The 26,560-nt window shown below is 53.0% G+C and overlaps 3 protein-coding genes, 2 long non-coding RNA genes and 1 pseudogene across 5 annotated transcripts; 3 read left to right on the top strand and 3 right to left on the bottom strand.

Moving 5' to 3' along the window:
• Nucleotides 1-753, bottom strand: LOC140001515 (uncharacterized). The gene is made up of 2 exons (XR_011806762.1): nt 531-753; nt 1-215 (listed from the first exon to the last, which is right to left on the bottom strand). It is a non-coding gene; the product is annotated as an uncharacterized lncRNA (long non-coding RNA).
• Nucleotides 754-1,020: 267 nt separating this feature from the next.
• LOC113841418 (non-selective voltage-gated ion channel VDAC2-like) lies at nt 1,021-1,894 on the top strand. The gene is made up of 2 exons (XM_038176795.2): nt 1,021-1,623; nt 1,790-1,894. Exons 1-2 carry the CDS (start codon nt 1,036-1,038, stop codon nt 1,892-1,894), a joined length of 693 nt encoding a protein of 230 aa, XP_038032723.2. The 5' UTR covers nt 1,021-1,035.
• An 11,007-nt stretch (nt 1,895-12,901) lies between these two features.
• LOC140001372 (dynein light chain 1, cytoplasmic-like) lies at nt 12,902-13,351 on the bottom strand (annotated as a pseudogene).
• Nucleotides 13,136-20,478, top strand: LOC140001371 (uncharacterized). Its single transcript, XM_072032805.1, has 3 exons — nt 13,136-15,888; nt 16,490-19,671; nt 19,803-20,478. Exons 1-2 carry the CDS (start codon nt 15,820-15,822, stop codon nt 19,532-19,534), a joined length of 3,114 nt encoding a protein of 1,037 aa, XP_071888906.1. The 5' UTR covers nt 13,136-15,819; the 3' UTR covers nt 19,535-19,671; nt 19,803-20,478.
• A 2,328-nt stretch (nt 20,479-22,806) lies between these two features.
• On the bottom strand, nt 22,807-23,539 carry LOC140001514 (uncharacterized). Its single transcript, XR_011806761.1, has 2 exons — nt 23,337-23,539; nt 22,807-23,021 (listed from the first exon to the last, which is right to left on the bottom strand). It is a non-coding gene; the product is annotated as an uncharacterized lncRNA (long non-coding RNA).
• A 243-nt stretch (nt 23,540-23,782) lies between these two features.
• LOC140001370 (non-selective voltage-gated ion channel VDAC2-like) lies at nt 23,783-24,317 on the top strand. The gene has a single exon (XM_072032804.1). The coding sequence runs from the start codon at nt 23,840-23,842 to the stop codon at nt 24,296-24,298; it is 459 nt and encodes a 152-aa protein (XP_071888905.1). The 5' UTR covers nt 23,783-23,839; the 3' UTR covers nt 24,299-24,317.
• Nucleotides 24,318-26,560: the final 2,243 nt, after the last annotated feature.

Raw genomic sequence — 26,560 nt, 5'->3', positions numbered from 1 at the left:
GCCGTTTGTTTGTTTATTAAATCTTAATGAAATAAAGATAAATATTATTGAAATAAAGATAAATATTACATCTTAATGAAATGAAATAAGAAATGTGTGTAGAGCGCAATCGCGGAAGCAAGACAGAGGCAGTGCGCCGCAGCCCAGTGATTTTCCAGGCCTCCTTTCTCTTCTCCATCACTTTCCCCGCCCGCACACTCCGTACTAATTGGTAGCTGCATCAACAGAGAAAAAAACTCTCAGGTAGGATCTGAAGGTCCCCAGCTCTGCCTGCCCCCAGCCCCAGGAGCAGGGAGCACAGCCCCCTTCCACTGTGGGTACGTGACTGTCGGCTGCAGGGGAGCTTCAGGACTTGGGGTCTGCAGGGGAACGTCTGGAGGCAAGGTCCTCTCCACAGTCATTGCCTCCCCGAAGCAGCCAGGGGATGGAGAGCCAAAGCCCAGAGCTGAGCAACCCGCATGCTGGATCCCTCGGGCAGCCTGATGCAGCTCAGCTTTTCCTGGCCTTTGTGGGAGCTGGCCCACACTTACCTGGCACTTGATTTGCTGAGGGGAGCTGCCTCAGCCTTCTTCGCTGGAGGGAGAGGGATGAGGACATGCTGATGCTTCATCTCCACTGGTACCAGCTGCAGAGCGTTCTTCAGGTCCATGAGTGCCATGGAGGAAGCACACCCCCTCTGCAGCCTCTGCATTTCCGCCTGCATCTTCTGCTACAGGGGAAGCAGAAACAGGGAGCATTTTTAGAGGGGAGTGCTAATGTGGGAGCTGTTCCCCCACTGCAGTGGGGCAGTCATCCCCTCAGGGTTTCCCCAGGCTCAGGGCAGTTTCCCTGCAGCCTGCTTTCTCTCAGAAAGGCAGCATGAAAGGCCCCAGCCCTCGGCCTCTGAAGCTAAGGGCAAGAACACTTCCAGGGCAGCGGGCTTTGCAGGAGCCCTCATCCTTCACGAAGGAAAACAAGGCTCAGAAAGGGCAGGTTTTTCTCTTGGAGAGAAGCTTCGTGGCAGAGCTAAGCCGCCCTCCCGCGCCAGCCAGCCCAATGGCAATTCCTCCGTCGTACGCAGACCTTGGCAAATCTGCCAGAGATACCTTCAATAAAGGATATGGGTTTGGGTTGGTGAAGCTGGATGTGAAAACAAAATCTGCAAGTGGGGTGGAGTTCACAACATCTGGTTCTTCGAACACCGACACTGGAAAAGTTAATGGGAGCTTGGAGACCAAATACAAGTGGGCTGAGTATGGGCTGACTTTCACAGAAAAACGGAACACAGATAACACTCTGGGAACAGAAATTGCAATTGAAGATCAGATTGCCAAAGGCTTGAAGTTGACGTTTGATACAACTTTCTCACCAAATACAGGAAAGAAGAGTGGTAAAATCAAGTCAGCATATAAACGTGAATGCCTAAACCTCGGTTGTGATGTTGACTTTGACTTTGCTGGGCCTGCAATCCATGGTTCAGCTGTCTTCGGTTATGAAGGCTGGCTGGCTGGTTACCAGATGACTTTTGATAGTGCCAAATCAAAATTGACAAGGAACAACTTCTCTGAAGTTCTTCTCAGAGTTCTTTTGTCTTGCTGGCGGCACAGGCAGCCTATTTCCTGCAGGGGAGAAGGGCATGAAGTGGTTAGAGAAAAGTCAAATCTTCAGAAGCACTACCCTTGTAACAACCCTATCCCTGTTCTGCCATCCTTGTGGAGCTCACCTGATGCATTGCCAGCATCTTGCAAGCACACAAGACGAGGATTTGCTGCTATAGCTTTTGCTCAACAACCTGGTCTTGCTTTTCCAGCAGGCGGCAGCTCTCTGCGAGGACCAGTGTCTCTTTTCTGAGGTCTGGCCCAAGGAGAAGCCGTGGTGCAAGCTGTGGCAGCCACCTGCCAAATCAGAGAAGTAGAGGCCCTCATCCAGAGCCTCCCAGCAAAGAGGGGAGAGAGAGAACCAGAGATAGGGGAACCCTGTCCCTTGCTGTACCCAGAGGCCTGGAGTTCCCCGAAAAAATGGAGGCTCCTTTGCAGCTGCATTGGGTGAGTGAACAACCGTGGCCTTCTGCTCTGAGCTGCTGCAGCAGCTGCTTCCCTGGCTGTACACTGGCAGTGTGCGCAGGAGAGCAATGCCTGCAAAAACATGCTTTGTGCTGAGCATGCAACGATTAGAGAGAAACATCAAATCTCCACAAAGGCAACCCGTGAAACAGCCCGGCAATGGGCACACAGATGCAGTGGCTACTTGTCCTGCTCTCTGGTGAGCCTCGCAGGCAGGGGCTTGAGTTTGGGGCCAGGCTGCAGCACAGCGCTTGCCCTTCCCCTTGTGAGATATGTTCATCTGATTTGTGTCAGTATGGAACAATGCTAGGGCCGCATGGTATGATGAATGTGACCTTCTGTCTTACATACCCTTGTATAACCACAAGTCTAAGAAGAACAGAGTGGTTAACGTATATAATTCTCGTATCTTGCAAAGGAATGGTTTAGCAATTCGTGTCAATAGAGAGCTTGAAGGGCAATGCATTTGTAGGCTCTTCCTTGAAGTCTCTGATATCTGGGGGGTTTCAGAATAACTGCTAACTATTATGACTATTGCATGGGACACTATGCAAGTCTCTGATATCTGGCCAGGAGATTAAGGAGATGGCGAGAGCTGAAGAACAACTAAAAGACAAAGCTTGCAGGGGATGTTGCACAAGTCTCTGACATACAGCCAAGTTGGACAAAGGAGAAGGACAAGAGGGAGGAAGACTATGAGCCTTCAGCACGAGAGACCCCCCAGAGACCCCCAGAGGGACCACCGGAGACTGATACACATGCTCCAGTTGGGATTCCAGAAACTAATTATAATAACCCTGTTTTATTTAGAAGTAGTAATGAATATGTATCAGCCTAGGAGCATACAAATCAGCTGCTTGATGTAACTGGTGGGTGTCTTGGTGGAGCAGAGACTCCCAGCGCACCCATCGCTGTTTGCTTACCTCTATTCCTTTAATAAATTGTAAACTTTGATTATAGTCCTATTTTGAAGACTGAGCCATTTATTACACCCTCTTCTCCCATCCTCGAGGAGCTCTCCTGAATGAATGCTGTCAGCATTCTGCAAGCACACAAGAGGAGGATTTGTTGCTACAGCTTTTGCTCAGCAAACGGCTGCCCAGCAAGGAAAGGGCAGTGGGTGGGACATGTGTCGGGACCCCTGTGGAGCTGGCCAAGTCCCCCTGTCCAAGGAAAGCCGCTCGCTGACTCAAGGGGAAGAGCCCAGGGGCTGCCTCCTCCAGCTGCCCCCCAGCCTCACCTGGGAGAAGGCTCTTTTCCCCCAGCAGCCTGGCCCAGCTGTGCCTCCCCTGTCGCCCTGGAGTCTGGCTGGAGAGCGACTCTGGGGTGTGAGCAGCCGGCTCTTAATAGCAGGAGGCATCCCTGTCAGGAGGAAAAGAGAAGGCTAGTCAGAGCTGCTCCTTGGTGGCCACAAAACTTCTTCACACAGAGGGTGGTGAGGCACTGGAACAGCTTGCCCAGAGAAGCCGTGGATGCCCCATCCCTGGAGGTCTTCAAGACCTGTTTGGATGAGGCACTGGGCTACTTGCTCTAGTGAATGGCATCCCTGCCCATGGCAGGGGGCAGGAGGGAATAGAAGATCTTTAACATCAATTGCAACCCAAGCCATTCTGTGATTCTCTGGAAAGGTTCAAGATTCCGCTCCAGAGAGGAGAGCTGAGTGACACTCCCTGCTCCCTTCAGGGAGAAGGGTGCCAGTGAGAGCCCAGAGGCCTCACTGAACAAGGGGCTGTGGAAAGAAGGCTGTTGCAGCAGAGGACTACCAGAGCGGGAGCTCCTCCACAGTCTTCCCGGGGATGTCCACAGCTCTGCTCTTGGTCCTGCCTTCCTGCAGGGCCTCCTTCCTCTTCCCCAGCTGTTTCCTAACACGCCAACGGCCTCTTGGGGCATTTCCCAGGAGCCCTGGGCTGTGCTGGTGCAGTGAGAAACTTACAGTGAGGCGGCATTTCAACAGCTGGCCGTTGCTATTCAGGTTGTGAACAAAGTCGGAGGAAAAGTGCATTTGGACTCTGCTCTTGCGGGAGACCAGACGGCCGATGTCCTTGAAGATGAAATCAACAGCCTGCTTCTTTGCAAGGGTGTAGGAGAGAAAGAGCAGGGTCTCCTGAATGCAGCGCTGCACGGTGTTGAATGCTACGGGAAGCAGGTTGGCGTGGTCTGCACCACTCTTTCTCCTGAGATCAACGACACAGAGAGGAGCACTGGGAGCAAAACTCTGCCTGAGCTTTTATTCCCAGCAGAAGGCAGCTGCAGATGAGCTGAGGCTGGGGGCAGGATGTGGAGGGGCATCTGAATTCCTGGGGCACTGTCCTGTTCCTTTCAGTGATGTCAGCGTACAGCTCCGAGCGCCCTCCTGGTGCTGGCAGCTGGGCGCTGCTACTCCCACTCTTCTGCGATGAAGCTGCAGCACAAAGCACTGCGCAGAGCCTGAAGCGCCTGTCTCCTGATGTGGGCGGGCCGTGGCTGGTGTGCCGGGGCTTGTGTGAGGTCATGGATGCCTGTGGGAGACAGAGAGGTGTAGGTTAGGGCCTGAGCGGGTGATGGGCAAGCCCCTGCCTTCCCCCCGCACCAGCACCCAAGGGAAGGGGTGGCCCAGGACCAGCCATCCCCCCTGCGTTTTCCTAGCCCTTGCTCCTGCTCGCTGCTCTGAACAGGCCCATCCAAAAGTCCCCGGGACGGCTCTTGTTTCTGGCACGTTGCTGGCTTGTCTGCTGGTGTATCTCTGGTGCAGGAGGACTGTGCTTGGCCTCCCTGCTCAGCAGCAACCTGCATGGGGAGAGCAAGAGCACAGGTAGGTGATGGAAGGGATGTCAGCCCTTGTGCCTGGGGCGTTTGGGAATGGAGAGCAGCAGGCAGCTCCCCAGCACGCACACCCCACGCACTGCTTCTGCCTCGGGCTGCCCTCGGTGCCTGGAGACCACCACACGCGCTGGGCTTACCTGGTGCCCAGGAACCGTAGCCAAGGGAGTAGCCACTGCTCCGGTTTCATCAACTGCTGTACAGTCAACAGGCTCTGGGGTGGGAGGAGGCACCCTGGGCTATGCAGCCGAGGGAGCAGTTGGATCCTTGCTCGTGGCTCCCTGCATGATGGCTACAGAATGGAGTAGCACTGCAGCAACGACAATCTCGGCTGTTTCATCCAGCTCTTCCTCAGAGACACTGGAGGCATGTCGTGCACGTCCCTGGCTCTCAACCAGCACCGCAGTGCTGTGCTCACTGGGGCAGGGACATGCTGATGGCTTTGAGTCTTGACCTCCAGGTGTCTGGGGAGGCGCTCTGTACCCCTCATCTTCGCAAATAGGGGCTGATAGAGGACTCGCTGGTGTCCTCTCTGCTGCTGCTGGTGCTGGTGCTGGTGCTGGTGCTGTGAGAGGTGTGCCGTGCCTCTCTTCCCCAGGACCTTCTGCCAGGGAAGCAGCTGACAGTGTAGTGTCCGTGGACTCTGATGAGTCAAGAGAGGCGCTTGTTGGGTTTACTGCTTCTTCTTCTGCGGCCTCCCTGTCCACGGTGCTGGATGAGCTGCCTTCTTCCGGGGGAAAAGCCTGTGGTTCCTGGAAGAGTCTGGCAAACCTGGGGTTGATCGCAGACTTGATGACGACAATCTCTTCCTCTTGGTCCCATCCCACAGGACCGCTTTCTTGCCTGCCTCGGCCCTGGCTTGTCCCCTCCTTGCTGCTCCCCTGCCTGGGTTTGATGTTTTGGGCTCTCTCTTGCTCTTGCTTTTCAACCCTGCCTGGGCTGGCTGGTGCATGGTCTCTGCTGGCAGTTGGTTTTCTTGCACCTCCCCGACAATCGAACGCTGGCAGAGCAGCGGTCCACCTGCTCTCCATGTCAGTCTGGACGCCGGCTGATCTTGTTGCTGTCACTGGGCACCCCATGTGTTGCCCATGTTGTTGCTGTCACTGGGTCCCCCATTGCTGCCGGTCATTGGCCTTGTTGCCGCATTTTAGCCATCGCCTTTGACATGGCTTCAGACACAACAGACAGTGCTGTGTCCTGCAGCACCGTAAAAGAGTCGGTGGGGCTGTGTGGGGCAGGGTGCCGGCTCTTCTTCAAATGCCAGGGCACTGCTGTGGGGAGAGGTGGTGTTCTGTGGCCTGTGGTCCTAGGACCTCTGCCTGATGGAGAAAGCCTTGCCTTGCTCTTGGCTACAGCATTTCTTATGACTGTGGAGACGAAGGACCGTACTGAGTACTCCACATCCTCAGCAGTGGCCACAGGGCTGTGTGGGACACGTTCCCACCTCTCTGCCCTCTCTGCCCTGTCCCTCTCAGCAGAGACGCATGGAAGAGGTGGCAGAAGCTCTCGGTGGCTGAGGGCCTCTGTACCCAATGCCTTTGCTCTTCCTCTGGCAGAAGTTGCAGAGGCTGCTGCTTGCAGAGGGGGCAGCTTGCAAGTGGCCTTTTCAGATAATGATGTCTCTGCTTTAGGCACTTGCTTGAGAGTCGCTGCCTGCCTTGGCAAAGGCGGCAGGGCTGGCAGCTGGATTCTCTCGGCCTGCCTCACCCCACAGTGAGGCAGTGTCTTGATGTCTTGCGGCTTCTTCTCCATCTGCAAGAGAAGCGAGAAGAAAGGCCAAGTTACTTGGGCCATTTCTGCCATTCTGCTCCGTGTCCCCGCTAGAAGTGCTGCTGTGAGCTGCCCTGCAGCGGCCCCCGGCACGCCCTGGCAGCTTTCATCCTGCTTCTCGGGACTTTGAACTGGATTACCCCCTGCAGCTCTTCCAGATGGAATGTAGAGCCCAATCCTGGAAGCAAGAAGAGGACAGCAGTGTGATTCCAGGCCACCACACTCAGTAGTTGCAGTGCCCTGGCCTTGACGCCAGCCATGGGCTGCAGACGCAGCACACTCACCTGGGAAAGACGATGACTCCTCCAGACTCTGGCTGTGCGAGGACACCTCTTCGGTCCCATGTGGCCAAATCCGTTGTGCCTAACCTCTGCAGGAGAGACAGTCCTGGCTGAGACCATGGCCAGGAAGGGATGTCCTTGCCAGCAAAGGCATCAGGGCTCCTCAGGCAGAAAGCCAACGCAGCCATCGGGGTGCCAAGAGCTCGGAGAGGGAAGTTTCCAGGAGCTGCTAGCGGCCAGAAGGTGCAAGGAGTTGCTGGGATGCACTGGGACAATGCACCCCTTACCCTCCCAGTCCCTTGAAAGCAGGGGCAAGGGAGGTTAAGCTGCAAGCTAGCCCGCTCCTGCAGCACAGCAAAGTGTCAAAAGACCGTCCTGGTCTGCGTTCTGCCAGCCTGTTCCTCTTCACTTCTTTTTCCTGCTTCTTTATTGATGTAACTTCATCGTGCTGCCTTTTTTATCTTGAGGGCGGTTTCCCCTCTTATCCCCTTCTCCCCACAGCAGTTCTTTTCAAAACAACTTTTCATTGGTCAAACAACTTTGAATGTAACAACAGCAAACACACAGAAACATCCATGCCTTACCAGCTGGAGAAAAAGAGAACCAGCTGGAGAACAAGAAACCGGAGACTGCACAGAGTCTCCTGAATCACCCTGTGTTCCCTCTAAACTCTTTGATATTCCTGATGGCCTCATCGTTAAGAGTCTAATGTTGTCTCACTCATGGGGTTTTCCAACCCCCATGGCCACATTCCTAAATCTCCCCCTTCTTTATTAATATCAACCATTTTCTCGACACGAATTACCACTCCATATATAACATTAGGGAGAGATTTAATAGTCAAATTAGGATTATGATTGAAGACCTGTGAAAAAGGAAGAACAGTCGCAATGAAATTATTAACAGAAAATGATGAAAAAGAAATAAATCCCACGGTATGGGTAAGGGCAGGAAATCGAGGAGGGCTTAACATAACTCTCTTAAAGATAACTGTTCAAGAAGGGAGCGGAAGAGTTAGACAACGACAGTATCCTATCTCTTGTGAAGGAAAAATGGGCCTGAAACCTATAGTGCAAACTTTAGTTAAAGATGGTCTTTTGGAGCCCTGTATGTCACCATATAACATTCCAATTTGACCAGTACGAAAGCCAGATGGTTCGTACCGATTAGTACAAGACCTGAGAAAAGTTAACAAGATAACATGAAAGCACCACCCTGTGGTTCCTAACCCTTACACCCTGATGAGTAAAATCCCTTATGAGCACAAATGGTTCAATGTTATAGATTTAAAGGATGCCTTTTGGGCATGCCCACTAGATCCTGAAAGTCGATACATTTTTGCACTTGAATGGGAAGACCCAGAGACAGGTCGTAAACAGCAATATAGATGGACTGCTTTGCCTCAGGGATTCACTGAATCTCCCAATTTGTTTGGGCAAGAATTGGAAAAGATTTTAGAAACATTTCAGATTCCAGAAGGGGTGATGTTGTTACAGTATGTGTATAATTTATTGATATCTGGGGAAGAAAGATCGGAGGTAAAAGAAGCCACCAATAAACTCCTGAATTTTTTAGGAGAACACGGGCTAAGGGTATCTGAAGATAAATTACAGTGTGTAGAAAAAGAGGTTAAGTATTTGGGACATGTAGTCTCTGAGGGCAGACGGAGAGTAAACCCTGAGGAGATTCAGGGAATTGTGCGACTTCCTCTCCCTAAAACAAAGAAAGAGTTGAGAAAATTTGGGGGTTGAACTGGATATTGCAGACTGTGGATAGAAGCATATGCACAGAAATCAGAGAAATTATATCTCAAATTATTGGAGGAAGAACCTAATATACTGAACTGGATTAAAGAGGAAGAAGAAGTAATGGAAATTTTTTTTTAAAAAAAGACCTTATTACAGCACCAGTCTTAGCTCTTCCTGCCCTAAAGAAATCATTTTATCTTTTTATAACTGTAAGTGAGGGTGCTGCTTTGGGGGTGTTAACCCAAGAATGGGAGATAAAAAGAAACCTGTAGCATCTTTGTCTAAATTATTAGACCCTGTATCCCAGGGATGGCCAGAATGCATTCAGGCAGTAGCAGCAACTGCCTTATTAGTAGAAGAGAGCAGGAAATTCACCTTTGGAGGACAACTGATTGTTGCTACCCCTCACCAAGTGAAGGCTATTCTCACTCAGAAAGCAGGAAGGTGGCTGACAGACTCCAGAATACTAAAATATGAAGCTATACTAATTGAAAAGGATGATTTAACTATAACTACAGAGTCTGTTTTGAATCCTGCCTCCTTCTTGTCAAAGGGAATTGAGGATCCAATAAATACGGAACATAACTGCTTACATTTAATAAATTACCAGGCAAAGGTAAGATTAGATTTGCAAGAGGTGCCCTTAGAGGAAGGGGAAATATTGTTTACAGATGGGTCTTCTAAGGTGGTACAAGGAAAGAGATGTAATGGTTATTGCATCATTGAAGGACCGGATGGGAATGTCGAAGAAATGGGAAGACGGCCTAGCAATTGGTCAGCTCAAACCTGTGAATTATATGCATTAAATCAAGCATTAAAATAATTAAAAGGGAAACAGGGAACTATATATACTGACTCACAATATGCATATGGGGTGGTACATGCATTTGGAAAAATATGGGAAGAAAAGGACTTAGTAAACAGGAAGGGAAAGGAATTGGTTCATGAAGAATTAATTAGACAGATTTTGGAAAGTCTGTTACTACCAGAGGAGGTTGCTGTGGTGCACGTGAAAGGACATCGAAAAGGAAACTCCCTAGTTAAATGGGGAAACAGGATTGCAGATGAAAAGGCTAAAGAAGCAGCTTTGCAATGAGAGGTAGAAGCAAAGCTGCTTCTTGTACCTGAAATAAAACCTCCACCTGAAAAGCAAATATTCAGTAAAAAGGAAATAGAAGCCTTTAGGGAATTAGGAGCAAAGGAGTCCGAAGGATGGTGGACTCTCCCTGATGGGAGAGAAATGGTAAACAAACAGATAATGAGAGAAATGTTAGCCGTTCTACACCAAGGAAGCCACTGGGGAGTCCAGGCAATGTGTGACACCGTATTAAGAAAATATATACGTATAGGCATGTACGCTGTAGCTAAACAAGCGTGTAATAGTTGCATAACATGCCAACGAGTGAATAAGAAGGCTCTACGGAAACAACCCCTGGGCGGACGGGAGCCAGGGCTTCAACCTTTTCAGAGCATCCAAATCGATTTTACTGAATCACCTAAAGTAGGCAGATTTAAGTACTTGCTGGTGTTGATTGACCATTTGTCAGGATGGGTAGAAGCTTTTCCTTCAGCATCAGCAACAGCTAGTGTGGTGATAAAGGTAATCCTGGAACAAATAATCCCTAGATATGGGATTGTTGAAAATACAGATTCAGATCAAGGAAGTCATTTCCCTTCATCTGTTTTACAAGGATTCATGGGAGCCTTGGGAATAAAATGGGAATTTCATACTCCATGGCATCCTTCCTCATCAGGGAAAGTGAAGCGAATGAATCAGACATTAAAGAAACATCCGTCAAAGCTGGTTTTAGAGACTAAGTTTCCCTGGACAAAGTGTTTACCTTTAGCACTTCTCAGAATTCGAACTGCTTCTAGAAAAGATGTAGGAGTTTCACCATATGAGATGTTGTTTGGACTACCGTACCTGGGTAGAAACGGTGAGATACCTGTTTTTGAAACTAAAGATATTTTCCTCAAAAATTATATGCCTGGATTATCTTCTTCCTTAGAATCTCTCAGGGTTCGTGGACTGTTGGCTCAAACTCCGCCTTTGGAATTCCCAGTACATTCATTCCATGCAGGAGATAGGGTCCTGATACGCACCTGGAAAGAATCAAAACTTCGGCCTGAATGGGAAGGACCATTCCAAGTACTGCTAAGCACTGAAACAGCTGTAAGAGCTGCGGAAAAAGGTTGGACTCACTATACTCGAGTGAAAGCAGCTACCGACCCTAGCGCCTGGGAAGTTGTTCCTACAGACGACTTGTTGAAAGTTAAAATCAAAAAGAAAAATCTCGTAACAGACTCTGAGCAGGATAAAAGCTTACAGTTGTAAACTAACCCTTTATTTTCACAGGTAACTAAAAAGGACAGACCTATAACAAATTGAAGTGCTCCCAGGAGGAGTTTATTATAGTAGTAGTGTACATCTTATTCTTTGTATTAATAATTATTTGGAAGCCTAAGGTTAAAAAACGATGATAGGGAAGAATCAACTATTAATTGTGTACCTCTCAGAGGAGGCCTTGGTCAAGTGGAAACTTGGAAAAGCCTTGGGAATAAAATGGGAATTTCATACTCCATGGCATCCTGCCTCACTTCAAAGCACTTCAAAGGCTTACCACCCTTGCCAGTGAATTGGCAGAAAAAGTAGGCATATTTACATCCTTGATTGCAGTTGTAGTAGGAGTTTTGACAGCCATTGGTTGCTGCATTATCCCCTGTGTAAGAGGACTAGTACAGTGGTTAACTGAAACCGCACTACTGAAACAAATGACCATGGAGCCACCACCTTACTCAGATAAGGTGATAATGAGGAGATGGAAAGCAAAGAAAGCAAAGAAGAAGAAATCTACCAAATTACACCTTAGAGAAAGGTTTTGCAAAAATCAACAGTTTATGAAGAAGAAAAGGGGGGAATTGTGGGAATAGAAATGTTGTTTTTGCAGAGTTACATTGTTTAGAGGGAAGGAATGTGGTACTGAGATATGCTTACAGTGATGAGAAAGCTTAGCAGGCGACCTTGTAAAATGCAGACAACCAGATTCCTTAGGACAATATTAGGTGAAAATTGCAGTGTTAAGTCAAGTCAGATAAGTGAAGAAACATTACCCCTTCAAGCAGTAAAAACGTCAAAAGAAATTTGAAATTTAACAGGCCGGCAACCGAAGGCCATGCGTTGTTTGTGAAGCATCAGATAGATTGTGAACCTGGATTACTCACTCAGTGGGGAAACAGGGGAGGGTCCTGTCATCAAAAGGTATATAAACTGTGTTTTGGAACTAGTAGGCACGCTCTCCTGCTTGTGGGGCGCCCGCCATTGCAATCGCAAATAAATTACTACTTCACTGAGATCCTCGCCTGAGCCTAAGTTATTGGCTACGGAGTGTTTCTCACATAGGGCAGCTCATCCAGCAGCGTGGGCAGGGAGGCCTGAGTGGCACCATCAACAGCATCTTGCTGCTTCTTCTCTGACATGTCCGCATTCTTGATGCCTGCCTTTCAGACAGTCGCGGTTGCCTCAGGGGCTCTGCTCACGCCGCCACTGCTCCGCTTTTAGGGGATTTGCTTCCAGGGCCTAGGAAAGTTGGGGATGCAGTACCCTTGGGGTTGGTTTTGGGCTCTGGGTTTGCCTTATCCCCTGCAGGGGCAGGCGTCTGCCCCTGAGCCCAGAGCCCAGGAGCGGCTCCTGCACTCGCGGCTGCCCCTGCGCGGGCTGCTGCCGCTGCTTCTGGAGCCTTCCTGCAGCCTCTGGCAGCTGGCGCCTGCTTGGCGGCCGCACGTTGGGCTTGGCAGCCTGGCATCTGCGGGCCGTGCCTGCCCATGGAAATCAAAATTGTTAAAAAGGAAATGAAATTTGTTAAACAGGTCCTAACCCTCGTGAACCCATGTTGGCTGGGAGAAATGACTGCACTGTCCCCCAGGCGCTCTTCAATAACTTCAAGGATAATCTTCTCCCTAATTTTAGCAGGCACTGACCTGAGACTGACAAGCCTGTAATTACCGGGGTCTTCTTTTTGCCCTTCTTGAAAATTGGTACAACTTTTGCCAGCTGCCACTCTACTGGGGCCTCTCCAGATTGCCAAGACCATAGAAAAATAATTGAGAGAGGTCCCGCAATGATGTCAGCCAGCTCTCCAAGCACTCTGGGATGAATCCCATCCAGATGCATGGACTTGTATGGATCCAACTCTTTTAATTTCAACATTTTAAATTGGGGCTTGGCCCAATTTATACAATATTACAATTATTACAATAAATACAAACAAAACAAAAAAAACAATGAATACATTTTGTTGGTATTTTTCCTTTATATTTCCACAATGTAACAACTTCTGCTATAGCATAATCCCTGCCATTGCCCTTGAAGATCAAGGTTTGTTTCCTCAGGAAGGCTGAAGTAACCAGCCATGGGAGCCAGCAAAGTCCTGTAACCAGATGCAAGTGTCAGTGGGAGTCCGTGGTTCTAACCAGACTCGAAAAGAATAGCAACTTGGCTGAGCTAGAAGTAGGTGAAGTGCGTGCTCTCAGGAGTCACGTAGCTGCCGCAGTTCCCTCCTGTGTTGCAGTGCCAAGTGGGATTCTATTTCTTGTCAAATTCCTTCCCGATGTGCGCAGCAATGCCCTTCTCGATGTGCTTCGCCAAGGCCTGAGTGGCGCAATCAACAGCATCTTGCTGCTCCTCCTCTGACATGTCCGCATTCTTGATGCTTGCCTTTCAGACAGCCGCGGTTGCCTCCGGGGCTCCGCTCGTGATGCCACTGCTCCACTTTTGGGGGATTTGCTTCCAGGGCCTGAGAAAGCTGGGGATACAATCTCCCACCACGTGCACAGGCACTTTGCAGCGAACAGGGAACACAGCCAATACCAGCAGCCCTGTTGGCCTGTTGTGGTTTGACTCAGGTGGGCAGCTGAGCTCCACCACAACCGCTCTCTCACTCCCCCTCTCCTCAAAGAGGAAGGGGGAGAAAATACAACACAGAGAACTCGAGGTTTGAGATGAGAAAGGTTTAATTAAAGGGAAAGGGAATGGGGAGGAAAAAAAGAAACAAGAGAAACAATAAGTCAGTGCGGAAGCACAGATAGAGGGAAAAAAAATATTCTCTGCTTCCCATCAACGAGCGATGTTCGGCCACGTCCTGGGAAGCAGGGCCTCAAAGCGCGTAGTGGTTGTTCAGGAGGAACAGCCCCCTCCCCCAGGAGAGCCCCCCTTTTTATTGCTGAGTGTGACATCAGGTGTTATGGAATATCCCTTTGGTTGGTTTAGGTCAGCTGCCCTGGCAATGCCCCCTCCCCATCACTTGCCCACCCCCAGCCTGCTGGCTCTTGGGGGCTTGGAAGGAGTCCTGATGCCGTGCCAGCACTGCGCAGCAACAGACACAACACTTGAGCGATATCAGTGCTGCTCCAGCTACGAGTGCAGAGCACAGCACTGTGTGGGCTGCTGCAGGGAAAAGGTGACTCCAGCTCAGACAGACCCAACACAAGTACTGTTTCTGAGAAGCTTCTTAGCTCCTCTCGTAGTGCCTGGACTGCGTGCAGAGTGTTATTTTCTAGTTCTCCAGTGAGTGAAATTCCCTGGTTCGGTTTCCTAGAGGATTATGTGGAGTCCTCGTAATTCTGCGTGCGGTCTCAAGGGGGCTTTGGCGTTGTGGGTCTTCAGTAATAGGTACATGTGGAATTATTGCCCCCAGGGTGCAAGCTGCCTTCCAGCCAAGGGGCAACACCTTCCTGCATTTATTGCCGCAGAGCCAGTACTACCCCTTGCCATTCGGGACAGGCCATCCCCTTACAGGATTCTCATGTTGTATCTGCTGTACAACAACTTCTACTGTTACTGTTACAAGTGTTACTCTAGAGTGAGGAGTCACTCCCTTCACAGCAATACTTTGTCTCAAGCAGATCCAATACTTTGTCTCAAGCACGTACACTTACACATATACTTCCTTGCTGGTGCAGCTCCTGCTGCCTCGGCTGCAATGTTAGGGTTAGAGGGAGCATAACTTGATTCCTCCTGCGGAAAAGGAGTCTTATTGTTTACCTGTAAACTTGAAGCGGGAATTTTCATCGGACCTGCGTTGTGGCCAAAGGAGCAAAGTTCCTTTTAATGGCTTTTCAGGCCAGACAATTGGACAATATCTAACCTGTGCTTTTTTATCCTTTTCCCTAGTTTTGGGGTTGTTTTTCCAATTCCTTCTCTTTCTCCCCAAAGGACGAGCTTTACGCACAATTCCGAGGATTGTGCTTCTGAAGATCTCCAAGGATGGAGACGCCACAGCCTCTCTGGGCAACCTGTTCCAGCAAAGACACCGTTGTGTTACCAACACTGTTTCAGGCACAACTCTGAAGCATAGGACCTGCTTCAGCAGCCAGAGAAGCTGCAGGCTAAACAGCAGCGTGGCACAGCTGTGGCTCTGCTGCTGAAAGCTCCTCCACAGCTTGCTCTTAAAGCAAGGAGCAGGAACTCGTCCTGCGGCTGCCCAGGGCTTTCCTCTCACAGCCCTGCCAGAGCCTGCCTCAAGCCACCTCTCTGCCAGCTCCACCGGCTCCCTGGAGCCCACCTTCTCTGGGAGCACTTCACAGTGCCTAGAGCCACAGGCCTCTGGCTGCCCGGACACGGGAGGAATCCCTGCTCCTGCTCCTGCTCCTGCTCCTGCTCCTGCTCCTGCTCCAGCTGCACTGCCAGGGTGGCCTGATGGGCGTCCAAGCTCGAGTGCAGTCTCTGCTGATGTGTGGGCAGTCAGGCAAAAGAGCCAGGAAGCTTACGCGGACGACCGAGCAGAGCATCTCCTGGCAGAGCAGGTAACGCGCAGTTACCTGGGAGCAGTTAGGGAGCTAAGCTAACTGCCCTGAGAAAGACTGAGCTGGGGCTGAGCCGGGGGCACTGGCTGGAAGGAGCCAGAGGTACCTGCCAATGCAGATCCTGCTGTGGGTGTGTGAGACGGTGTCCCTGGGGTGTCTGCCAGAATATGGGCTTGAGGGCCCCATGGCAACCACCGGGGCATTGTGATGCGTACCCAAAGGCCATTGTGACACGGAGGGGTACCCACGGCAACGGTGTCCCTTATAAAGCCCGAGCCCCGGGCTGCCCACTCACTCTCAGGAGAGCAGCTCTGTCAGGAGGCAGCAGCTCCCCTGGGTGCCTGTTGGAGTTCTTGGTCAGAGGACCTGGAGCATAGCATGGAGCAGCAGAATAAGGATGACTCCCAGCCCGCTGAAGGGCAGCGGAGCGTGCAGGAGCGGCGCCAGGTGAGGCTCAGGGAGCGAGACAGGGACAGCAGTGTGACGGGATGGCACCGAGAGCACCAGGATGAGGAGAACGGTGCTGGAGCGAGCCGGCCAGCTGGCCCTGAGCCCCTCCGGCCTGGACACAGTTGTTCCCAAACCTGGGGTTTCTCCATGAAGAGCCCACCCCCAGGACAGCCAAAGCCCATGTGGCCCTGGCAGTTCTGTGCCCACAGGCACAAAGAGCAGCGTGGCCTAATTCAACCTGGCTGTGCGCAGCCAGGAGCTGCCTCCACCGTCCCTCCATGCGGACAGGCTGCCGGTGCGGTCGTGCCCAGAGAGCGTGCGTCACACTGGCAGCTGCCACACGGAGTCGGGAGCCCCAGGACGGTTCGGTCGAACATCTTTGGCAGCCCTGGCAGCCTGCGATGAGCAGGCAGCACTCGCAGGAGGAGACAGGCAGGGCATTACCCTGGCAGGCTGAGCCCCGCTCTGCGTGGGCAGCTGCCAGGGCGTGCCGGGGGCCGCTGCAGGGCAGCTCACAGCAGCACTTCTAGTGGGGACACGGAGCAGAATGGCAGAAATGGCCCAAGTAACTTGGCCTTTCTTCTCGCTTCTCTTGCAGATGGAGAAGAAGCCGCAAGACATCAAGACACTGCCTCACCGTGGGGTGAGGCAGGCCGAGAGAATCCAGCTGCCAGCCCTGCCGCCTTTGCCAAGGCAGGCAGCGACTCAGGCAGCAGCACCCAAGCAAGTGCCTAAAGCAGAGACATCATCATCTGAAAAGGCCACTTGCAAGCTGCCCCCTCTGCAAGCAGCAGCCTCTGCTTCTTCAGGGGGAGGAAGGGCAAAGTCATTGGGAACAGAGGCCCGCAGCCAGCAAGAGCTTTTGCCACCTCTTCCCTGCATCTCTGGCAACAGGGACAGAGCAGTGAGGGCAGAGAGGCGGGAACGTGGCCCACACAGCCCTGTGGCCCCTGACGAGGACATGGGCAATGCAATACGGTCCTTTGTGTCCACCGTCATAACAAACGCTGTAGCCTGCAACGAGGGAGCCAGCAGCAAGGCAAGGCTTTCTCCCTCAAGCAGAGTTCCCAGGACCAAAGGCCCCAGAACACCACCTCTCACCACAGCAGCGGCCCAAAACTGGAAGAGTCGGCACTCGTCCAAAAGCAGCCTTGCATCCCCTGACGAAGAAATGGAAGACCGAATAAAGGCCTTTGTCTCCACTGCAATAAGAAATGGCCTTGCCTGGAACCAGGGAGCCATGAGGGAGGCAAGGCTTCCTCCCGTGGGCAGACCTCCCACGAGCAAAGGACACAGAACACCACCTCAGCCCGCAACTGGGCCCCAGAATTTAAAGAAGAGCTGGCACCCTGCCCCACACAGCCCTGCAGACTCTTGCACGGCACTGCAGGACACAGCACACTCCCGCGTGTCTGAAGTGCTGCAGAAGACGCAAAAAAGCTGGGAACACGGCCAACGATCAGCAGCACTTGGGGACCTGGCACAAACGGGGTGCAAATTGAGAGCAACAAGTTCAGCCGGGGTCCAGACAGACCTGGAGAGGACGTGGACGACTTCTCTGCCAGGGCCTGATTCCCGGGTATGCGCAGGAGCAAGGGCTTCCAGCAGAGACCCTGCAGCAGCTAGCCCAGGCCAGGGTAAGAAGAAAAAACAACAGAGAGAGAAACACATCAAACCCAGGCAGGGGACAGGCAACGAGGGGACAAGCCAAGGCCGGGGCAAGAAAGAGAGCAGTCCTGGGGGATGCGATGAAGAGGAGGTCGTCATCATCAACTCCTGGATCAACCCCAGGTTCGCCAGCCTCTTCACAGACGCACAGGACGTTCCCCAGGAAGAGGGCAGCGCAGCCAGCAGTGTGGACAGGGAGGCAGCACAAGAAGCAGAACACCCAGCAAGCGCCTCTCCTGGCTCGCTGCAAACCACGGACACTGTCCCATCAGCTGCTCCCCAGGAAGAAATTCCTGGGGAAGAGAGGCACAGCACGCCTCTCACTTCAACAACAGCAGCACAGAGCAGGACAGCAAGTCCTCCAGCAGCCCCTGCTCTGGAAGATGAGGGACACAGGATGCCTCCCCTGACACGTGGGGCTCCACAGTCAAAACCATCGGCCTCTCCAAGCCCCAGTGAGCACAGCACTGCGGTGATGGTTGAGAGCCAGGGACGTGCCCGACATGCCTCCAGTGCCTGTGATGACAAGCTGGATGAAGGAGTCAAGACCATCGTTTCCACAGTCATACGCCGTGCTGAAGCCATGAGCCAGGGAGCCGTGAGCAAGGCACCAAGTGCTCCCTCGGCCACAGGACCCAGCGTGCCTCCTCCCACAGCAGAGCCTGCAGACTCTACATCCTCAGCATCTGCCTTGGCTGGAGCACTGGGGGACTTGGCACACACGGGGAGCACAGGGAGAGCAACGAGATCAGCCGGGGTCCAGACAGACATGGAGAGGAGGCGGACCACTGCTCTGCCAGGGCCTGATTCCCGGGTATGCGCAGGAGCAAGGGCTTCCAGCAGAGACCCTGCAGCAGCTAGCCCAGGCCAGGGTAAGAAGAAAAAACAACAGAGAGAGAAACACGTCAAACCCAGGCAGGGGACAGGCAACGAGGGGACAAGCCAAGGCCGGGGCAAGAAAGAAAGCAGTCCTGGGGGATGGGATGAAGAGGAGGAGATCGTCATCATCAACTCCTGGATCAACCCCAGGTTCGCCAGCCTCTTCACAGACGCACAGGACGTTCCCCAGGAAGAGGGCAGCGCAGCCAGCAGTGTGGAAAGGGAGGCAGCACAAGAAGCAGAACACCCAGCAAGCGCCTCTCCTGGCTCGCTGCAAACCACGGACACTGTCCCATCAGCTGCTCCCCAGGAAGAAATTCCTGGGGAAGAGAGGCACAGCACGCCTCTCACCACAACAACAGCAGCACAGAGCAGGCCAGCAAGTCCTCCAGCAGCCCCTGCTCTGGAAGATGAGGGACACAGGACGCCTCCCCTGACACGTGGGGCTCCACAGTCAAAACCATCAGCCTGTGCAAGCCCCAGCGAGCACAGCGCTGCCGTGATGGTGGAGAGCCAGGGACGTGCCCGACATGCCTGCAGTGTCTCTGATGAAGAGCTGGATGAAAGAGTTGACACCATCGTGGCTGCAGTCCTACTCCACTCTGTAGCCATCATCCAGGGAGCGGGAGCCCCAAGCAAGGCAGCAAGTGCTCCCTGGGTCACAGTGCCCAGGGTGCCTCCTCCCACACCAGAGCCTGCAGAATGTACATCCTCGGCCTCTGCCTTGGCCAGAGGCCCTGTGGGGGAGGCCAATGAAGCCCCTCTCGCTGCAGCAGCAATGCCACAAGAAGAAGGTGGAGAAGGGGCTTCTCCTTTGGCTGCAGAGCCTCTCCAGGAGGCCATCACAGATCTCCGCCCAGCAGCAGCTGACGAAGCAGGAGCAGCAGCCACTCCCTTGGTTCCTGGGCACCAGGTAAGCACAGCACACGTGGTGGGCACCAGGCATCCAGGGCGGCCCCAGGCAGAAGCAGTGCATTGGGTGTGCGTGCCGGGAGCTGCTTGCTGCTCTGCATTTCCACATGCCCCAGGCACAAGGGCTGACATCCCTTTCCTCAGCTGCCCGTGCTGTTCCTCTCCCCATGCAGGTGGCCATTGAGCAGGGAGGCCAAGCGCAGTCCTCCTCCTGCACCAAAGATACGCCAGCGGATGAGCCAGCAACGTCCCAGACACAAGCGCCGTCCCAGGATCTGTTGGCCGGGCCTGTTCAGCGCAGCGAGCAGCACCAAGCACAAGGTTGGCAGCACCACGCGCAGGGGGGCTGGCTGGTCCTGGGCCACCCCTCCCCGGGGAAAGGCCTTGGAGGGGGGGACAGGCTCGCCCAGCACCCGCTCAGGCCCTAACCTACACCTCTGTGTCCCCCACAGGCACCCTTGACCTCGCACAAGCCCCGGCGCGCCAGCCACGGCCCTCCCGCATCAGGAGGGCACTTCGCGCGCTGCGCAGGGCTTTCCGCTGCAGCTGCATCGCAGGACAGCGAGAGTAGCCGCGCCCGGCTGTGCCAGTCCCAGGAGGATGCTCGGAGCTGGCAGCTGGCCCTCAGGAAGCTTTGCAGCACCCACGGAAGCATCACTGCGAGGCACAGGACAGCGCCCCAGGAATTCAGATGCCCCACCACATCCTGCCCCCAGCCTCAGCTCAGCTGCGGCTGCTTTCTGCTCTGAATAAAAGCTCAGGCAGACTTTTGCCCCCAGTGCTCCTCTCTGTGCCATTGATCTCAGGAGAAAGAGCGGTGCAGGCCATGCCAACCCGGGGCCTCTCACAGTCAGAGAAGTACAGAATCATAGAATCTACCACTGAACCGTGTCCCTCGGCACCAGATCTACACGGCTTTCGAATGCCTCCAGGGATGGTGACTCAACTACTTCCCTGGGCAGCCTGTTCCAATGCTTCACAACCCTTTTGTTGAAGACTTTTTGCCTAAACCTAAACCTAAATCCACCTAAACCTCCCGCGGCCCCACTTTTTCCTCTTCTCCTACCGCCTGTTGCTTGGGAGATGGGACTGACCCCCACCGCACTACAACCTTCTCTGAGGTCCTTGTACACAGTGATAAGGTCTCCCCCAAGCCTCCTTTCCTCTAGGCTACATAACCCCAGCTCCCTCAGCACTCCTCACACGACTTGCTCCCTGGGCCCTTCGGCTGCTCCTTTCCCCTTCCTCGGACATGCTCCAGGACCTCCACGTCCTTCCTGCAGTGAGGGCCCCAAAACTGAACAGGGTATTCATGGCGCGACCTCACCAGAGCTGAGTACAGGGGGAGAATCAGGTTCACAAACCACGCGATGCTTACTACTACACCATATATGTACAATTTTATTTGACCAACCTTTATTTTCCCCTTTTCCTTTTTTTTTTTTTAATTATTTTTTTCTTCATCTCTCGTGACCAGAATGCCCGTGATTTATTTATTTATTTATTTGTTTGTTACTGATTTTTGCCCTGATTCTCCTGCTTTTCTTAGCTATCCTCCTCATTTTGCGACTGTGGGACATTCCCCTTATCTGCTTAAAATACTTCACCTGGTATGCTACTGCCATGCCCGCACAATCCCTTTTGAAAATGCAAGGTTAGTGGAATTTTCCACTGCAAGAACCTGACGTGCTGTCAGCAGCCTGCAAGCTCTCCTGACGTGCTGTCAGCAGCCTGCAAGCACACAAGGGGAGGAAGTGCTGCAACAGCCGGTGCTCACCAAGCAGCTGCCCGGCAAGGAAAAGACAGTCAGTAGGACATGTGTCAGGACACTTTTTCTGCCGATGCGGCCAAATTCACCTGAGAAAGAAACAGGAAAAGTCTCTTTCTTTCTTATGTGGGACTCCGGGAAGACAGGCAAAGTTCTCCGAGAGCTGAAAAGTGGGCTTCTTTACCTGGAGGAGCTCAAAGCAAAAAACAAGAGCAGCCCCACTTTAATAAGGAAGGAGGCACCCAGCCCAGGTACTAAGACACGCTGAAAAGCAAGAAAGGAGGAACAGTATTTAAGCATTTCTGGCACTGGAAATGCAGCGCGGGGCTTCCCCAACAAAGAAGATGGGCCCTTGTGCTTTGGCCACTGCTCATGGGAAGGTGCCAGATGGCGTCACTGCGGAGAGCCCTGGAGATGGCCTCAGTGTCTGGGAGCTTCCCAGCTCCCTCCTTTTTGCCCCCTACAGAAGAGCTGGGCTAGGAAGAGCACAGCCAACACCCTCAGCTCAGGAAAAACCCTCCACGGGGTTCCCAACTAATAGGGAAAGCCTTGAGAACCGGCTCTGGCTACATGCTGGCTTGCCCACTCGGGCCACAGGCAACGCACAAGCGCCAGGCAGTACGCATCCCGTCCTTCTGCTGGAGCTGGGCTCTTCTGTTGTGCATATTGCCAGAGCAGCAAGGGGCCCCTGGCACACCTGCACTTTGCAGGCTACCGCTGGGGCATTTCTTCTGCTTGAGGAGGCGGGCTGTGGGGTGGCAGCTGCAGGAGGGAGCAGGCTACGAGGGCAGGACGAGGCTGCAAAGCCCACCTTGTTCAGTGCGAACTGCCTGTGCACGTGGTGGGGTATTGCATCCCCAACGTGCCCAGCCCCTGGAAAGCAAATGCCCCAAATCCCCTTTCAGCCGTGCCCTGGGGACGGCAACAAGGCCGCCAATGCCATGCTGCAGGCTGGCACGGCCTGCAGATGCCAGGCTGCCAAGCCCAACGTGCGGCCGCCACGCAGGCGCCAGCTGCCAGAGGCTGCAGGAAGGTTCCAGAAGCAGCGGCAGCAGCCCGCGCAGGGGCAGCCGCGAGTGCAGGAGCCGCTCCTGGGCTCTGGGCTCAGGGGCAGACGCCTGCCCCTGCAGGGAACGAGGCCCACCCAGAGCCTGCCCAGCGGCATGGGCCTGCCCAGACATCCTGGGGGGAAGCCCTGGCCGCAACAAGTGAGCGGGGCGCATGCAGAAGCCCCTCACAAATGCTGACGAAAAACAGGGCCCTCAAAGTGAGAGGCAACCCTGCAAGACTTGGAGCAAAGAGGCACTGCCTCTCCAGACAGCACAAAGTTTCCTTCAGCACAAAGAAAAGGAAAGGCCTCTTGGCTCTAGATGCCGCCCGACACCACTGACAGCCGTGCTGCGGACAGGCCAAGGCCTCAGCCAGCTTGTGGCGCGGGGGGGCAGGCAGAACTGCCAAATGGCCGCCAGGGCTGTCAGAGGAAGGGTCAGGAGCTGCCCTGTCGGGGAGCAGCTTTTCTCTCTCTCTCTGTGCACTCAGGGAGCATCTTTCCTGTAGGGCCACCAGCGAGCTGAGCAACCCGGTACCGAGAATGAAGCTCTCTCATTTCTGGCCCGTACAAACCTCGAGCAGGCCCCGCGGAGCGTGCACAGTGATCCATTCGGGTGTGGAAAGAAAACTGTAGAACAGCCGTTTGTTTGTTTATTAAATCTTAATGAAATAAAGATAAATATTATTGAAATAAAGATAAATATTACATCTTAATGAAATGAAATAAGAAATGTGTGTAGAGCGCAATCGCGGAAGCAAGACAGAGGCAGTGCGCCGCAGCCCAGTGATTTTCCAGGCCTCCTTTCTCTTCTCCATCACTTTCCCCGCCCGCACACTCCGTACTAATTGGTAGCTGCATCAACAGAGAAAAAAACTCTCAGGTAGGATCTGAAGGTCCCCAGCTCTGCCTGCCCCCAGCCCCAGGAGCAGGGAGCACAGCCCCCTTCCACTGTGGGTACGTGACTGTCGGCTGCAGGGGAGCTTCAGGACTTTGGGTCTGCAGGGGAACGTCTGGAGGCAAGGTCCTCTCCACAGTCATTGCCTCCCCGAAGCAGCCAGGGGATGGAGAGCCAAAGCCCAGAGCTGAGCAACCCGCATGCTGGATCCCTCGGGCAGCCTGATGCAGCTCAGCTTTTCCTGGCCTTTGTGGGAGCTGGCCCACACTTACCTGGCACTTGATTTGCTGAGGGGAGCTGCCTCAGCCTTCTTCGCTGGAGGGAGAGGGATGAGGACATGCTGATGCTTCATCTCCACTGGTACCAGCTGCAGAGCGTTCTTCAGGTCCATGAGTGCCATGGAGGAAGCACACCCCCTCTGCAGCCTCTGCATTTCCGCCTGCATCTTCTGCTACAGGGGAAGCAGAAACAGGGAGCATTTTTAGAGGGGAGTGCTAATGTGCGAGCTGTCCCATGGCAGTGGGGCAGTCATCCCCTCAGGGTTTCCCCAGGCTCAGGGCAGTTTCCCTGCAGCCTGCTTTCTCTCAGAAAGGCAGCATGAAAGGCCCCAGCCCTCGGCCTCTGAAGCTAAGGGCAAGAACACTTCCAGGGCAGCAGGCTTTGCAGGAGCCCTCATCCTTCACGAAGGAAAACAAGGCTCAGAAAGGGCAGGTTTTTCTCTTGGAGAGAAGCTTCGTGGCAGAGCTAAGCCGCCCTCCCGCGCCAGCCAGCTCCAATGGCAATTCCTCCGTCGTACGCAGACCTTGGCAAATCTGCCAGAGATACCTTCAATAAAGGATATGGGTTTGGGTTGGTGAAGCTGGATGTGAAAACAAAATCTGCAAGTGGGGTGGAGTTCACAACATCTGGTTCTTCGAACACCGACACTGGAAAAGTTAATGGGAGCTTGGAGACCAAATACAAGTGGGCTGAGTATGGGCTGACTTTCACAGAAAAACGGAACACAGATAACACTCTGGGAACAGAAATTGCAATTGAAGATCAGATTGCCAAAGGCTTGAAGTTGACGTTTGATACAACTTTCTCACCAAATACAGGAAAGAAGAGTGGTAAAATCAAGTCAGCATATAAACGTGAATGCCTAAACCTCGGTTGTGATGTTGACTTTGACTTTGCTGGGCCTGCAATCCATGGTTCAGCTGTCTTCGGTTATGAAGGCTGGCTGGTTGGTTAGCAGATGACTTTTGATAGTGCCAAAGCAAAATTGACAAGGAACAACTTCTCTGAAGTTCTTCTCAGAGTTCTTTTGTCTTGCTGGCGGCACAGGCAGCCTATTTCCTGCAGGGGAGAAGGGCATGAAGTGGTTAGAGAAACGTCAAATCTTCAGAAGCACTACCCTTGTAACAACCCTATCCCTGTTCTGCCATCCTTGTGGAGCTCACCTGATGCATTGCCAGCATCTTGCAAGCACACAAGACGAGGATTTGCTGCTATAGCTTTTGCTCAACAACCTGGTCTTGCTTTTCCAGCAGGCGGCAGCTCTCTGCGAGGACCAGTGTCTCTTTTCTGAGGTCTGGCCCAAGGAGAAGCCGTGGTGCAAGCTGTGGCAGCCACCTGCCAAATCAGAGAAGTAGAGGCCCTCATCCAGAGCCTCCCAGCAAAGAGGGGAGAGAGAGAACCAGAGATAGGGGAACCCTGTCCCTTGCTGTACCCAGAGGCCTGGAGTTCCCCGAAAAAATGGAGGCTCCTTTGCAGCTGCATTGGGTGAGTGAACAACCGTGGCCTTCTGCTCTGAGCTGCTGCAGCAGCTGCTTCCCTGGCTGTACACTGGCAGTGTGCGCAGGAGAGCAATGCCTGCAAAAACATGCTTTGTGCTGAGCATGCAACGATTAGAGAGAAACATCAAATCTCCACAAAGGCAACCCGTGAAACAGCCCGGCAATGGGCACACAGATGCAGTGGCTACTTGTCCTGCTCTCTGGTGAGCCTCGCAGGCAGGGGCTTGAGTTTGGGGCCAGGCTGCAGCACAGCGCTTGCCCTTCCCCTTGTGAGATATGTTCATCTGATTTGTGTCAGTATGGAACAATGCTAGGGCCGCATGGTATGATGAATGTGACCTTCTGTCTTACATACCCTTGTATAACCACAAGTCTAAGAAGAACAGAGTGGTTAACGTATATAATTCTCGTATCTTGCAAAGGAATGGTTTAGCAATTCGTGTCAATAGAGAGCTTGAAGGGCAATGCATTTGTAGGCTCTTCCTTGAAGTCTCTGATATCTGGGGGGTTTCAGAATAACTGCTAACTATTATGACTATTGCATGGGACACTATGCAAGTCTCTGATATCTGGCCAGGAGATTAAGGAGATGGCGAGAGCTGAAGAACAACTAAAAGACAAAGCTTGCAGGGGATGTTGCACAAGTCTCTGACATACAGCCAAGTTGGACAAAGGAGAAGGACAAGAGGGAGGAAGACTATGAGCCTTCAGCACGAGAGACCCCCCAGAGACCCCCAGAGGGACCACCGGAGACTGATACACATGCTCCAGTTGGGATTCCAGAAACTAATTATAATAACCCTGTTTTATTTAGAAGTAGTAATGAATATGTATCAGCCTAGGAGCATACAAATCAGCTGCTTGATGTAACTGGTGGGTGTCTTGGTGGAGCAGAGACTCCCAGCGCACCCATCGCTGTTTGCTTACCTCTATTCCTTTAATAAATTGTAAACTTTGATTATAGTCCTATTTTGAAGACTGAGCCATTTATTACACCCTCTTCTCCCATCCTCGAGGAGCTCTCCTGAATGAATGCTGTCAGCATTCTGCAAGCACACAAGAGGAGGATTTGCTGCTACAGCTTTTGCTCAGCAAACGGCTGCCCAGCAAGGAAAGGGCAGTGGGTGGGACATGTGTCGGGACCCCTGTGGAGCTGGCCAAGTCCCCCTGTCCAAGGAAAGCCGCTCGCTGACTCAAGGGGAAGAGCCCAGGGGCTGCCTCCTCCAGCTGCCCCCCAGCCTCACCTGGGAGAAGGCTCTTTTCCCCCAGCAGCCTGGCCCAGCTGTGCCTCCCCTGTCGCCCTGGAGTCTGGCTGGAGAGCGACTCTGGGGTGTGAGCAGCCGGCTCTTAATAGCAGGAGGCATCCCTGTCAGGAGGAAAAGAGAAGGCTAGTCAGAGCTGCTCCTTGGTGGCCACAAAACTTCTTCACACAGAGGGTGGTGAGGCACTGGAACAGCTTGCCCAGAGAAGCCGTGGATGCCCCATCCCTGGAGGTCTTCAAGACCTGTTTGGATGAGGCACTGGGCTACTTGCTCTAGTGAATGGCATCCCTGCCCATGGCAGGGGGCAGGAGGGAATAGAAGATCTTTAACATCAATTGCAACCCAAGCCATTCTGTGATTCTCTGGAAAGGTTCAAGATTCCGCTCCAGAGAGGAGAGCTGAGTGACACTCCCTGCTCCCTTCAGGGAGAAGGGTGCCAGTGAGAGCCCAGAGGCC

Source organism: Anas platyrhynchos, chromosome 1, assembly GCF_047663525.1.
Source record: "Anas platyrhynchos isolate ZD024472 breed Pekin duck chromosome 1, IASCAAS_PekinDuck_T2T, whole genome shotgun sequence".
NCBI lineage: Eukaryota > Metazoa > Chordata > Aves > Anseriformes > Anatidae > Anas > Anas platyrhynchos.
Note: the sequence above shows the minus strand (reverse complement) of the source record. Positions and strands in the feature narration are given on the sequence as shown.